This window comes from Crocodylus siamensis, chromosome 3 (assembly GCF_052110815.1).
Source record: "Crocodylus siamensis isolate JL-2025a chromosome 3, ASM5211081v1, whole genome shotgun sequence".
Taxonomy (NCBI): Eukaryota; Metazoa; Chordata; order Crocodylia; family Crocodylidae; genus Crocodylus; species Crocodylus siamensis.
In genome coordinates this window covers 62,954,496-62,967,266 of record NC_143397.1, presented here as the reverse complement: position 1 = coordinate 62,967,266, position 12,771 = coordinate 62,954,496, and the positions used below count along the sequence as shown (strand labels likewise).

The following is a 12,771-nucleotide window of genomic DNA, read 5'->3' as shown; positions in this document are numbered from 1 at the left end:
CGTTCAGCAAGTACTGGATAACGGGCATGCCCGATACAGGAAAAATGCTAAAGTACTGCTCGCTAAGCTGAGCCAGCACAAGGATATTTCTTCTTGGGATGATCAAGGGGGTTTTGTCTACAAAGGGGTGCTCGTCAAGGGGTCTAACATGCTCGACTTGGTCCGGAGAACCCTTCAGACTCACACCGGGACTACTAAACGCCTGCCTAAAGGCTGGGACATCTTTATGAAAGCCATGGCCGAACTGAATGTACCATCTTCTGTTATGGGTAACGTTGTGAATCGTGATCATCTGGAACTCTTGAAAGGATCTGACTCAGACCAAGAAACACCAACAACACTACCTAAAAAGCCAAAAACTGTCTCTAAAAGCCATTGGCTCTCCATGTAAAGTTTTATGCTTTGAAATAAACTATTTTCTACTGCTATAAAGTTTTTGTCTACAGAGGATTTTTTGAATGAAAACACGTACACACACAAAGACATTTAAATAACAACAGCTTTATTTACACAACATCAGCTGAGTGTTCTATTTAGACAAAGCATTCGTGAAAGTCATAGCAAGAAATACATGTCTGGGCATGTCGAAACATGTTTTGAGCAGGCCCGGCCACAAGGAAATTTTTATATTTACTTTTTACAAAATGCATCACCACCCTATCATTTTGTGCTAACTCGTCGGAATAATACAAATTTAAAATCTGTTCAAACGATAGCCCCTTGCTACGTTGGTGCAGGAAAAACACACAATGGTATCCGCAGGCAACAGACTGGGGGTCTTGTAACTGTTTCGTCTGGAAAACAGTGTTGGTAGCGTTCTTGTTTAAAAACAATATAATGTTTTGAGGAAAGAGAGCGCTGTTTGGGGGGTGACCGTATGAGTCAAAAAATTCTCCGTGGTTCCGATCCTCCAGGTAAACAGCCAACCAGTGTTCTCCGTGTTGATTATGCGGGTGCGTGTTGACCACCAAGCTCAGGGGCCTTTTAGACAGTCAAGTCTTAGGAAGCCAGTCGCAGGGGGAAAACGTCTAAGAAAGTTTCTTTGGCACAAGGGTCTGAGGACAAAACCCTGATGAGCTGTTCGGTGTTCATCTTCACATATAGTCAAACAGAACGTTTCTCCTCTGATTTATTTCTATGACGTTGTCAAAGACCCCATACACGAACATGTTAACTGTGGTGGGCAAAGCCGCAGCAAAGCGTATTTCTGCTGTCAAGTTCCCGGTTTTAATCAGCGAATAATGATCAGCACACTCCTGGTCAGGGGACAGGTCAAAGGCAAATACGGTGTACCCCAGAGCAAACTCCTCATGGTTGATTATCAGGGCCCGGTCTTTCATATGTTTACCAGCTGTCTGTACCAGCTGCATGTATTCTCTCACGCAGTTACCGTTCTCAAAATCTGGTTGTAGGGGCTTTGTTGGGGTTTGTTCTCCATCGATGTAGAGGGCCACAAAATTAATATTGTAATGTTTAAAGTTAAAAGGGTTCTTAGCATAATTCCCACTAAAGGCATCATTATCCACGAACCCTATGACGATGAGTTTGGGCAACTGCCCCAGAAACAAATTCTCCTGGTTGCTGACGCGGCTGCCAGCAGGAATGCTAAACACTTTCATACCCACGCGGTCTATGGGTATTTAGAATTGGCTGTAAGCAAGGCCTCCGCTTGGCCCAATCAGACGCCTGGTGCTACCTTCACTTTTTTTACAAAAAGTGAGGCAGATGTGATTTTTAGTTTACAGGGGCCGGCCGCAGCAGTACCCATCAAGCAGAAAGCATCTTTGCTCCGTGTCAGCTTAATTTTCACATCCACGCCATTCAGCAACAGTTTTTCTTGAAAAAACAAATCGCTATGGAGATGACCAAGCAGCTCTATCTTTTTGCTTTGGTCTGTTAGGTTTGCCCGTCTCCGAAACCCCTGATTATCGCCATCCTGCGCAACCATTTCATGATGGCCGGGGGTATCTTTGTAAAACAGCCCAGTAGAAAATTGTGTGGCAAGTGTGTCATCGCTGAAGTTGAGAACCGATTCGATGAAAGCTCGGTAGGAGTAACAGTTGTTGCTCTGACTTATCAAGCGGTCTCCCAGAGTGACATCCAGCTGACTGAAGACAGAGGCTAGCGGGTAATTCACCAAACCCACCGCTGCCCCGGCATCAAGATCAGTTCCATCACCTTTTACAATCTTGCAGCAAAGGTACAATAGCGTATTGTTCAAATCCATGTAATCTTCGCCATTCCCCTCTATGAAAAAGTCAAGGGGGCTGGACTCGGTAATAGCTGAGAGCGGGGGGATCTCAACATACAGGCTTTTCTCAATGCAGGTCTGCATAGGGGCTATTTGAAACACATCCAGTTCAGATTTGGCACATTCTTCAGACCTGCAGTGAACAAAGGCCATGGCAGTTAAAATATATTTCTGTTTCCTCCAGGAGAGCGTCCCTTCTTTCTCCCAGGCTGCTTCTTGGTTTTTTGTGTCTGGCTGCCCCGTTGACTTACCCTCTTTTTTTTAAGGGGTTGAGGAGGTCCTGCACGTCTGGAGTCTGTTGCATCTCTCTTTCTTTTAAGGCTCTTTCTTTGAATATACATGAGACCAGACCCCTCCTGCTTTGCCGGTTTGACCACCTTATCTAGGACAGCTCGGGAGACATGACCAATCACATCTTTGGCTATGTTTTGCGCCGCATTTTTAGCGTGGGGCTTAATAATCTCCAGGCCCCTTCTCAAAAGTGGAACAGCTTTTCTAAAGAGGCTGAGACATATGCCACCTACTCCAGCCCCGTACATCATGGGCACCCCCTGATATCTGGGAAGACCATACCCAGCCTGGGCTTTATAATAATTTCTGTACAAATTAGGATCCCCATAGTTTTTTACCATCACCATCGTGCTTTTAGTTATTTAAAAATCTCAAAGTCTTCCGGGGGCGTAGGTGAAGCTTAACGATCACCTTACCAAAGCGAAATGAGACGTGTTTGTTCTGATCTGTCTTTATTTCAATACTGATTGTGTCTATGTGGTGCTGGCTGATGGGGACATAATGCGGGTTGTCATACGTGATGGTGACAAACTCATTGTTGCTCCCACTGATAGGGACGCAACGTAACAAAGGTACCGAAAACTCCCCGACAAGCTGATGTTCCACAATGTCCGTGTAGACATACAGCAAATTGAACCCACCGGTAATATCAGCAGGGAAGGGTGGTTTTTTAGAAGAGACTCCGGGTAGCATCCCCAAAATATAGGCTAGCTCACCATTCGTATAAAAACCATAAGTGTTATCTTTGGATTTAAGTCTCACTTTACCGAATGCTCGGTCATAGTGCCTAAGTAGTTCGGGCGGAGCAGGATGGTTGGTAATTGTATTGTTTATAAGATCCAGTAATTCTGTGATGGTTGTATAATACCCCCGAGGCACGCTGTACCCCCATTTTTAGTACCAGAAATGATTTTGAAAGGCGTGTCTTCATTGATGTTGTTCCAGCTGTGCGGATATTGTATTTCTGCCAACCCTATCTCCCAGTTTCCCAGCAGATCCAGAGGTTTAACCAGCTGTATGGTAAAGCTCGAGCTGGTGTTCTGCGGAAAAATGCTGGCGCATGCGTTGCTGGGCAAAGTGATGTAAAAGTTGCCATCACACATTTCGGTCTTCTGTCTGAGGTACCCCTATATGTTACAAACTTGGTTGGCTTCCACCCAGCTGTTAAATTTAGACAGCCACCCCAACCATTTCACCAACAACACTATGAAAATCTCATTGGTGAATGTTTGTTCATAACCTTTTTCAAACCTCCTTTTGGTCCTAGACACTCTCACGTGGTCTCCTTTTCTAAACATGAGGGTTGCTGGTTTTATTTTGAAATAGTCCCCATACATGGTTTTCCACACCCTTTGAGAGTTTGAGAAGTTCACGCCAACAGGTCTGGTGCGGATAGTTCTGTGAAAACTGTGGTTGTAGCGCTTTATAAACTCTGGTAACACATCAGTGTAGCAAAAGGTGTTGTGGGCTGTAAAATACTTCCACATCTTTGATTTTAATGTTCTGTTAAACCTCTCTACCACCACTGCTTTCACTTCACTATTCGTCACAAAATGGTGAATATTATACTGCTTTAACAGCTTGCTTTAACAGCTTGCTTAAAGACCTATTTAAAAATTCTTTTCCCCGATCAGTCTGTAATTTTTGAGGTATACGGCCCTCGGTAAAAATGGTTTAAAGCCCCGAGCTATTTCACCACCTGACTTGTCTTTTAGACCCAAGGCCCAGGCATACTTTGATAATATGTCTATCACTGTTAAGATGAACTTAACCCCACCGTTGTGTTTGGAAAACTGCTGCATATCCACCAAATCTGCCTGCCATTGCGCATCAATATCTGAAACAACTGTCTTGTTTCTTTTAAAGCGTCTTCTTGCCAGTTTGTGTAGGGTGTAAGAATCCTGATCTGAAAGCCAAGCGGCCACCCCACTTCAGAACCTTATTATGTCTTTTGGTGGCTTCAAAAAGCATGTTCACCCCGCCAAAACTGCCAGCTTCACCAGGAGAGTAATAAACTTCCTTTAATATAGCCTCCAGTGTAGACATATCTGGTAACCACTTCCCCCAGCACCCAACCCCCACGGTAACACCCTTGTGTTGCATTCAAATGCTTGAGGACAAATTTAAACCGTGGCGTGTCTCCTCCTCAAAACTATTTCTACGGTAATGCTTTCTATAAAGCCGTCTCGGGGTTGTAGTGAGTGGGCCTACAGGCGTTGTGAAAGAATCCATATCCGCCCCTGCTTGCCTTAGCACAGTCTCAGATAAACAGAGTGGTCGTTTGGGAAAGCAGATAGCCCTGGTGGGGTTGCCGCCCAAATCCCACCCCCCTCTACTTATTCCTATTGGTTCAGCATCGTTCTTGGGAGGTCTGAGGCCTCTGAAACCTCTGCCAATTGGTTGTGGGGTGGTGGGGCAGGTTGTTAGAGGGGTCACACCTCCACCCTGCCACCCCATAGACCACGCCTGTGCTCTGACGGTGGGGGGGGCTAGATCAGTCTGGGCCCTGATAGGCCATAACTACATCACGTGATCTACGGCAGTTCTTGCAGCCTGAGGGGTTGGGCCTTGGGGGTCTGCATGGGCTGTCCTTCTGATGTCATGGACCATGTGGTGCTGGTGTCACACACTACGTGAGTGGGGGTTGGGGCGGGGTTGTTGAGGCCACACACCACATGACTGGAGGTGGGGACGGTGTTGCTGATGTCACATCCCATGTGACTGGTGGTGGGGTGGAGTTGCTGATGTCACACACCATGTGATTGGGGGGAATGGGGTGGGGTTGGTGATGTCACACACCATGTGACTGGGGGTAGGGGCGGAGTTGCTGATGTCACATACCATGTGACTGGAGTCAGTGGGCGGGGTTTCATAGTTTCATAGTTAGTAGGGTTGGAAGGGACCTGAGCAGATCATCTAGTCTGACCCCCTACCATGGCAGGAAAGAGTACTGGGGTCAAACGACCCCACCAAGATGTTCATCTAGCCTCCTCTTAAAAACCCCCAAGGTAGAAGCCTGCACCACTTCTCTTGGAAGTTGGTTCCAGACCCTAGCTGCCCTGACCGTGAAGTAGCGCCTCCTGATATCTAACCTAAACCTACCCTCTGCCAGCTTGTGACCGTTATTCCTGGTCACTCCTGGCGGTGCTTGGGGGAACAGTGACTCCCCCAATGCCTGCTGATCCCCCCTGACTAGTTTATAACAGGCCACAAGATCCCCCCTCAGCCTTCTCTTTTGGAGGCTGAACAGGTTCAGGTCCCGTAGCCTCTTGGTGATGTCACATGACTGGGGTCGGGGGTGGAGTTGCTGATGTCATATACCACGTGACTGGAGTCGGGGTCGGTGACGTCATGCATCACGTGACTGGGGTCAGGGGCTGGGGCTGGTGACGTCACACACCATACATGGGGAAGGGAGCGGGGGGCCAAGGGGGCGGGACTTCAGGTCCCGCCCACCTGCCATATTTGCATTGAAGAGCGGAGAGCCTATATACTCACAGGGTGGCATCATGCCCAACGTCCAGGCCATGCTGCTGCCCAAGACAAGGTCAAAAGCAAATAAAATTTGGTAGGAGAAAAGAACAACCCTGTGTCACACAGTGGCAGGGTGTGGATGGAGGGAAACAGACAGAGAGACAGACAACTGGGGATGACCAGAATTCTGAAACTTGTACCATTGGCAAGTAGCACTTTCTCCTACTGAAGTCAGCCAACTACTTACTCATGTAAGCATCACTTGCACTGCATATACATCATTGCATTCAATTAGTCCATACAATGCATCTCTTCCCTGCTTTCCAACTGGCTTCAGACTAACACATCTAAACTACCTCTGGCAAAGATTAAGGGCTGTCGAAACAGACCCCACAGTCCCAAGCCAAGAGAAGGACTTTGAAAAGCTTTGTTTAGTGCCTCTAGGCCTTTACTCAGCGCAGGGAAAGAATGCAGGTTAGCGAGGAACTCTTTTTAACATGTGTTGGGCTGATGTTATTCCCTTCCTACAGCATATCCAATGCATTATCCCACAGCAGTGGTTTGCAACCTTTTTAGACTGGAGGTATTCCTCAGCAGACTTCAGGAGCGCTTCATTAGGCTCCAAATACCCCTCATTAATGAGAGGTATCTTGAGCCTAAAGAGGAGTACTTGGAGCCTAATGAACGGCTTCTGGAGTATGAGAAGGGGTGCCTCAGTTTAATGAGGGGTATCTTGAGTCTAATAAAGGGGCCTTGAACCTAATGAAGGGTGTCTGGAGTCTGATGAGCAATGCCTCCAGTTTAATGAAGTGTATTTTGAGTCTGATGAGGGATGCCTCGCGTATAATGAAGGGTCTGATATGGGGTGCCTCTGCTCTAATGAGGGGTATCTTGAGCCTAGAGTCCAGGCACCCCTCATCAGACTCCAGACACTCTGAAAAAAGGACCTGGGGGTTACAGTGGATAATAAGCTGAATATGAGCCAGCAGCGTGCCCTTGTTGCCAAGAAGGCTAATGGCATACTGGGCTGCATTGGTATGTATGTTGCCAGTCGGTCAAGGGAAATAATTATTCCCCTATATTCAGCACCAGTGAGACCACATCTGGAGTACTGTGTTCAGTTTTGGGCCCCCACTACAGAAAGGATGTGGACAAATTGGAGAGAGTCCAGAGGAGGGCAACAAAACTGGTGAGGCGACTGGGGAACATGACTTATGTGGGAAGACTGAGGGAACTAGGCTTCTTTAGTCTAGAGAAGACTGAGAGGGGATTTAATAGCAGCCTTCAGCTACCTGAAGGGGGAGATGGAGCTGGACTGTTCTCAGTGGTGGCAGGTGACAGAACAAGGAGTAACGGTCTCAAGTTGCAGCAAGGGAAGTTTAGGTTAGATATTAGGAAGATTTTTCTCACTAGGAGGGTAGTAAAGCACTGGAACAGGTTACCCAGACAGGTACTGCAGTCTCCATCCTTCAAGGTTTTCAAGACCCAACTAGACAAAGCTTTGGCTGGGCTGATCTAGTCAGGGCTGGTCCTGCTCTGAGCCGGGGGTTGGACTAGATGACCTCCCGAAGGCCCTTCCAACGCTAACTTTCTGCGATTCTCTACCCCTCATTAAACCTGAGCCAGCCCTCCTCAGACACCAGGCGCCCCTCATTAGGCGCCAGTGCCCTACATCAGACTCCAGGCTTGAGGTGCTGCATATTAGAGCCGAGATGCCCTGTCACTAGACTCAAAGCACCCCTCCTCGGGCTCCAGATGCCCCTCAGTAGGCTCCAGTGACCTCCAGGCGTGCACGCTCCACATCGGAGCAGAAATGCCCCTCACCAGAGCCGAGATACCCCGTCACTAGACTCCTCGGGCTCGAAATGCGCCTCATCAGACTCCAGGCTTGGCACTAGAGCAGAGACCACCCCCCCTCACTAGAGCCCGGATAGCCCGTGCCCAGACTCGAGGCGCCCTTCCTCGGAGCCCGGGGGCCGCCGGCTCCGCTTCGTCGCCGTCGCAGCCCCGGGCAGCCCCGCCCCGACCGCCTCCCTCCCGCCTACCTGGGCCGGCCGCGGTCCGTGTAGCGGGTGAGGAAGAGCCCGTGCGGGTCCTCGTCGAGCGCGCCCTGGAAGGCGAGTTGCAGCACGTAGCGGCCGCCCGCCCGCAGCGCCTGCCGCAGCTCCAGCACCGCGTACTGCCGCCGCTCCTCCAACCACAGCCGCGCCACCTCCACGGGCCCCCGTGGGCCGCGCACGGCGGGCGGGGGCTCGTAGCGCAGGCCGGCGCTGTGCAGCACGGCGGCCGCCGTGTCGCGGGAGCAGCGCACCGTGATGTTGACGCGGCCCGTGAAGGCGGGCGGCGCCCCCGGCAGGCCGGGCCGCGCGCGGGGCCACAGCTCCAGCTCGTAGTGCAGCGGGCGCAGGCTGCGTGGCAGCCGCGCGCCGGACCACGGCCCCGGGGGCCGCGTGGGGCCGGGGGCCGAGGTCGGGGCCGGGGTCTGGGCCGGCTCCGTGGGGCCGGGGGCGGGGGGCGCGGGGGCGGCCCCGCGGCGGCGGCACAGCCCGTACAGCGCGCCCAGCGCGCCCAGCAGCAGCAGCAGCGCGGCCAGTACCAGCACCAGCAGGGCGGCGGTCTTCCTGCCCACGTACACGCCGGGCAGCCCCATGGCGGCGGCTGTGAGGCTCCCGGGTTCCCGCCGCCCGCTACTTACCGAGCGGGGCTGCGTGGGAGTAAGTGCGCCCCCCCCGGCCCGGCCCCGGGGGTGGAGCCCCTCGGCCCGGGGCCGCCGGCCTCAGGAGCGCCCGGCCCCTCGCGCGCGCAGTGAGAGGAGGACATGGCTGATGGGGCCCGGCTCCGAGGGCAAGTGCCCCGCGGGCCCCTCTGCCCGCCCCGCCGAGCACGGCCTGGGGGGAGAAGCCTGCGGCTGGCTGAGATCTGGATGCGGCGCCTCCAAGCAAGTTCCTGGAGAGAGTGGGGTAGGCAGCCCCCTGCCTTGGCGCGGGGCTTTGCCGCTGCCCAGACGGGGCGGGAGGGATCCTCAGGCGGCGGCTCCTACATTTGGAAGTTTGTATCTGATGCCTGAGAGAGCGAGAAAGAAGCGCGCCCTGGTACTGGGAGCCGAGTCTTCTTTCCCCTCAGCCTGCCTGGGGTGGCCGCCCGCCTTCTGGAGTGCTCCGGAGCCAGGAGGAAAGGGGAAACTCCTGCCCAGCCGCCTTGGGCTGGAGAGGAGGGGAAGAGGCGCTTGCCTCAGCCTCTCAGCTTCAGGAACCCTTCCTCCGGTCTGCTCCGACAGAGCCAAACCTCGTGCTCAGAGCAAGGAAAAAGATGCTCGCGGTTGGCAGCAGGATGCTCGCCTGTTTCTTTGCCTTTAAATGGAGGCAAAAGCAGGCGCCCTGTTCAGGGGCAGCTCACACTGAATTTTATTCGAAAATGTTAGAGAGTCATGAACCAAAAAAAAAAAAAAAAGACAAAGCCATAAGGGAAATACAGAGCGCCCCAGCAAGGGACTAACCTGGGGGCGAGGAGGGGAAGCAACTAGAGTTACAGAAAATACAGTGTTAGGGGGCGGGGAGAAGAGAGGGGAGGAGAGGGTTGTGACGCTGAGAGAGAAAGAAGATAGATGCACACAGCCCCGTGCAAAAGTCTGGAGGGGGTAGGTGGAAGAAGTTACTCAGTCTGTAAAGTCCTATCACAGGGGTCCTTGCTCAGTGGAGTGGAGTGGTCCAGGGCTGGAGAGTAGCTCTCAGAGTCCATGAGGTGCAGAGGGGGGTTCAGGAGAGCCAGGTTAAGGTCAGGAAGGCTACATTCTTTCTTGCCCTTTTGCAAACACAGCTTCTCTTAGGGCAAGGAAAAACACTTAAGCTAATCACAGGGCAGAAGCTAGATTCATGGAACGGCAGAGAAGCAGGGCTGGAAGGGACCTCCAGAGGTCAGCAAGTCCCAGATCAGCCCTCTCCATCCTAGATAGTCTGTATAAGACTACGGTCCATATCTGACACAACACAGACCTAACACACTAAACTGCCACAGGTAAAGCAGGGGGACCAGAGCAGCCAACTTCTTGTTTTTATGAAATGTTAATAAAAATTCAAGGGATTCCCAGGTACGTTAATCTAGTGTCTTTTGGATACACCCCCTCCCCCCACTTTTTATGTAAGGAAATGGATGTTCAGTATGTACTGTATGTGGCAGAGGCAGCTACACTTGCAGGAAGCCAAAATCAGATGAAGGAATGAATCATAAATAAAAACCACGATGCACGAAAATTAAAACAATGTGGTGCACAGATGAAACAACAAGCAGTTTTGTTTGGTTTTTTTAAAGTTCACACTGGATTTAGTGCATCTGAAGAACCCAGAACGGATTTCTAAAGGGACTGCACATGTGTGCTCTCATGTACTCTTTTTAATCTTTTGGAGACTAGTTCTCCAGGAACAGCAAGAACACAGGACTGGGGAAGACATCAGCGACCTTCCTGGTGATAGTCCAGTAGGATTTCTCTAGCTCTCCTCCCTCTGTCACTAGGGTGTTTGAATTTTTATAGTTGTTTCTGTCAAGCTGTGCTAAGCAGTAAAGGCGACTTGTTCTTTGTGATATTACAAAACAAGCCAGGCTTAACAGCAGTGTGCTAACAAAGACTGCAAGGTTCAGGACCTAGCCACACTTTTTTTGGCATTGTTTCTATCTAAACACCAGCAGTCAAAGGAGAGTTTATTCCTTGTTTTTAAAGAAGTCTGTATCTATGTACAATAAAAACAATGTAGGGTAGCAAAATGAAGCTATTTGTCATTAAATGTCCCATATATCAAAGAAGCAGAGATAATTTTGGAGGGTGGTATCTTTTTATAGGATCAGTTGCATGGTTGGGAGAGATTTTAAATGAGGTTTCAAACACAAAGTAATCTTCAGGTCTGAAAAAGAAGTAAGAAACAGAATAAGAAAACCTCCACATGTAAATAAAAAATCTGCTAAAAAGAATGGAGCAGGGCTATAAGAAGATCGAAGAGACATTAACAGGATAAGCAGAAAGAAAAGAGAAATGCACTAGGGAAGATAATCCAATAAGTGGATGAACAAATCAATTCAAGGGGAGAAAAGGTCCTGAAGTGCAGAGAGTGCAGGTATATATTATTACAGTGAGATGAAAAGTCAGTGTTTAATCAACAGGTTTAATCCTTGATTTTTGGTGTCCAGTTATAGTTTTGGATTTTTGTTCCCACACCGATATTTTGAAGGGGTTTTATAAATTTCCCTGGAACACAAGGATTGCAAGGTCAGAAAGTGAGTGGTTGTTCTGTGAAACATGTTCTACCCATGTTCATGTGTCTTGGTTTTTCTGTTTTTTCCCTGTGTTCACTCATTCTGGTGTACAGTTTTTGTCTCATTTTACCCACATAGTTTCCATGAAGCCATTTGGTGCACTGAATAAGCTGTACCATATTCTGGGATAAACATGGAGGCTGTATAAATTCTGATGGTTTTGTTGTAGGGGATCTTTACTGTGGTAGCAGTGGAGATAAGTTGGCAGGTTTTGAAATTCTTGTTAGGATAGGGTTGCATTCCATTGGGTGTATATTGATCAGCAAGACAAGGTTCTTTGGGTGAAGCTGATATCTTTTATTAGACCACCTTAAATAGTTGGAAAACAATTTTTAAGCAAGCTTCGGGTTCAAAAACCCTTCATCAGGCTGAGGAAGTTTCAGCAGTTGGTGTGTGCTCTTCCTGAAACTGCTGAAATTTCCTCAGCCTGACGAAGGGTTTTTGAACCTGAAAGCTTGCTTTAAAATTGTTTTCCAACTATTTAAGTTAGTCTAATAAAAGATATCAGAATCACCCAAAGAGCCTTATCTACCTATGTCCTTAGACCAACACAGCTACAACCTACACCCCTGTATTGATCAGCAAGAAGTTTGAGTCTTATGATGAGGTGGGCAAGTCAATGGGGTTGTTTGAAAGACAGGAGTGTGGTGGGGTTGGGAATATTTCATAAATGTATTGAAATTAATGTTACAGAAAGTCTTGAAGCAAAAAGGATGGCTGGTTTGTTTAGCTAATTTTACCAATCATCTAGTTGTGTTGGTTGAAAGAAAAGTAACTTTTTCAGAGAAACAAAATAGCAGCAAGAGAACAAAAATGAAAGAAAAATATACCTTTGCTTTTTTCCTTCAAGCTTATGAATGGAAATGGAGAAATTAAGAAATGGAAAATTCACTAGTTAGAAAGCTACAGAATATTATTTTCGAAGTGGAATTGACCGTTACTTGTAAGAGAAATCCAAATATTATATGGACTTGGGAGAAAGCTACTAATTCTATAATCTCTGACATTGACAAAATCATGGAAAATTATGGAAAAAACATTACGTATTTGGAGAAATCCAAACTTAAATATATAAGGCTTAATTCTGCAAACAATTAATCATGTGTATAACATCATTTGTGTTAGTAATCCCATTAAAATCAATAACATTACTCCATGTTAAGCACATGCTTAAGTGCTTTGTTGGATATATGTCAGAGTGCTATACGGGTTGCAGGACCAAGACTTTTTAAATTAGTTATTATTTTTTGTGATGTGCATAACATCAAAAGTTTGCCCAGCCCTTATCAGGTACAAATTAAGGGATGATTTTAAGCACAAAAAGAATATAAAATTATTGAGTGACAGGGTCAGAAATAAAAGAAAATGTGTAATAATATGGTGATGTTAAACATATCAGTGTTGTACAGAACTTGACATATGGTGCCATAGGTGTACATATACCTATGTTC

At 48.5% G+C, this 12,771-nt stretch overlaps 1 protein-coding gene across 1 annotated transcript in view; it reads right to left on the bottom strand.

Moving 5' to 3' along the window:
* LVRN (laeverin) overlaps nt 1-10,921 on the bottom strand; it is a 91,569-nt gene extending 80,648 nt beyond the window's left edge. Inside the window, exon 1 of the mRNA XM_090038417.1 lies at nt 8,062-10,921. Within this exon, the coding sequence (XP_089894543.1) occupies nt 8,062-8,666 (605 nt within the window). The 5' untranslated portion in view covers nt 8,667-10,921. The remainder of the gene's footprint in view (nt 1-8,061) is intronic.
* Between the last annotated feature and the right edge of the window lie 1,850 nt (nt 10,922-12,771).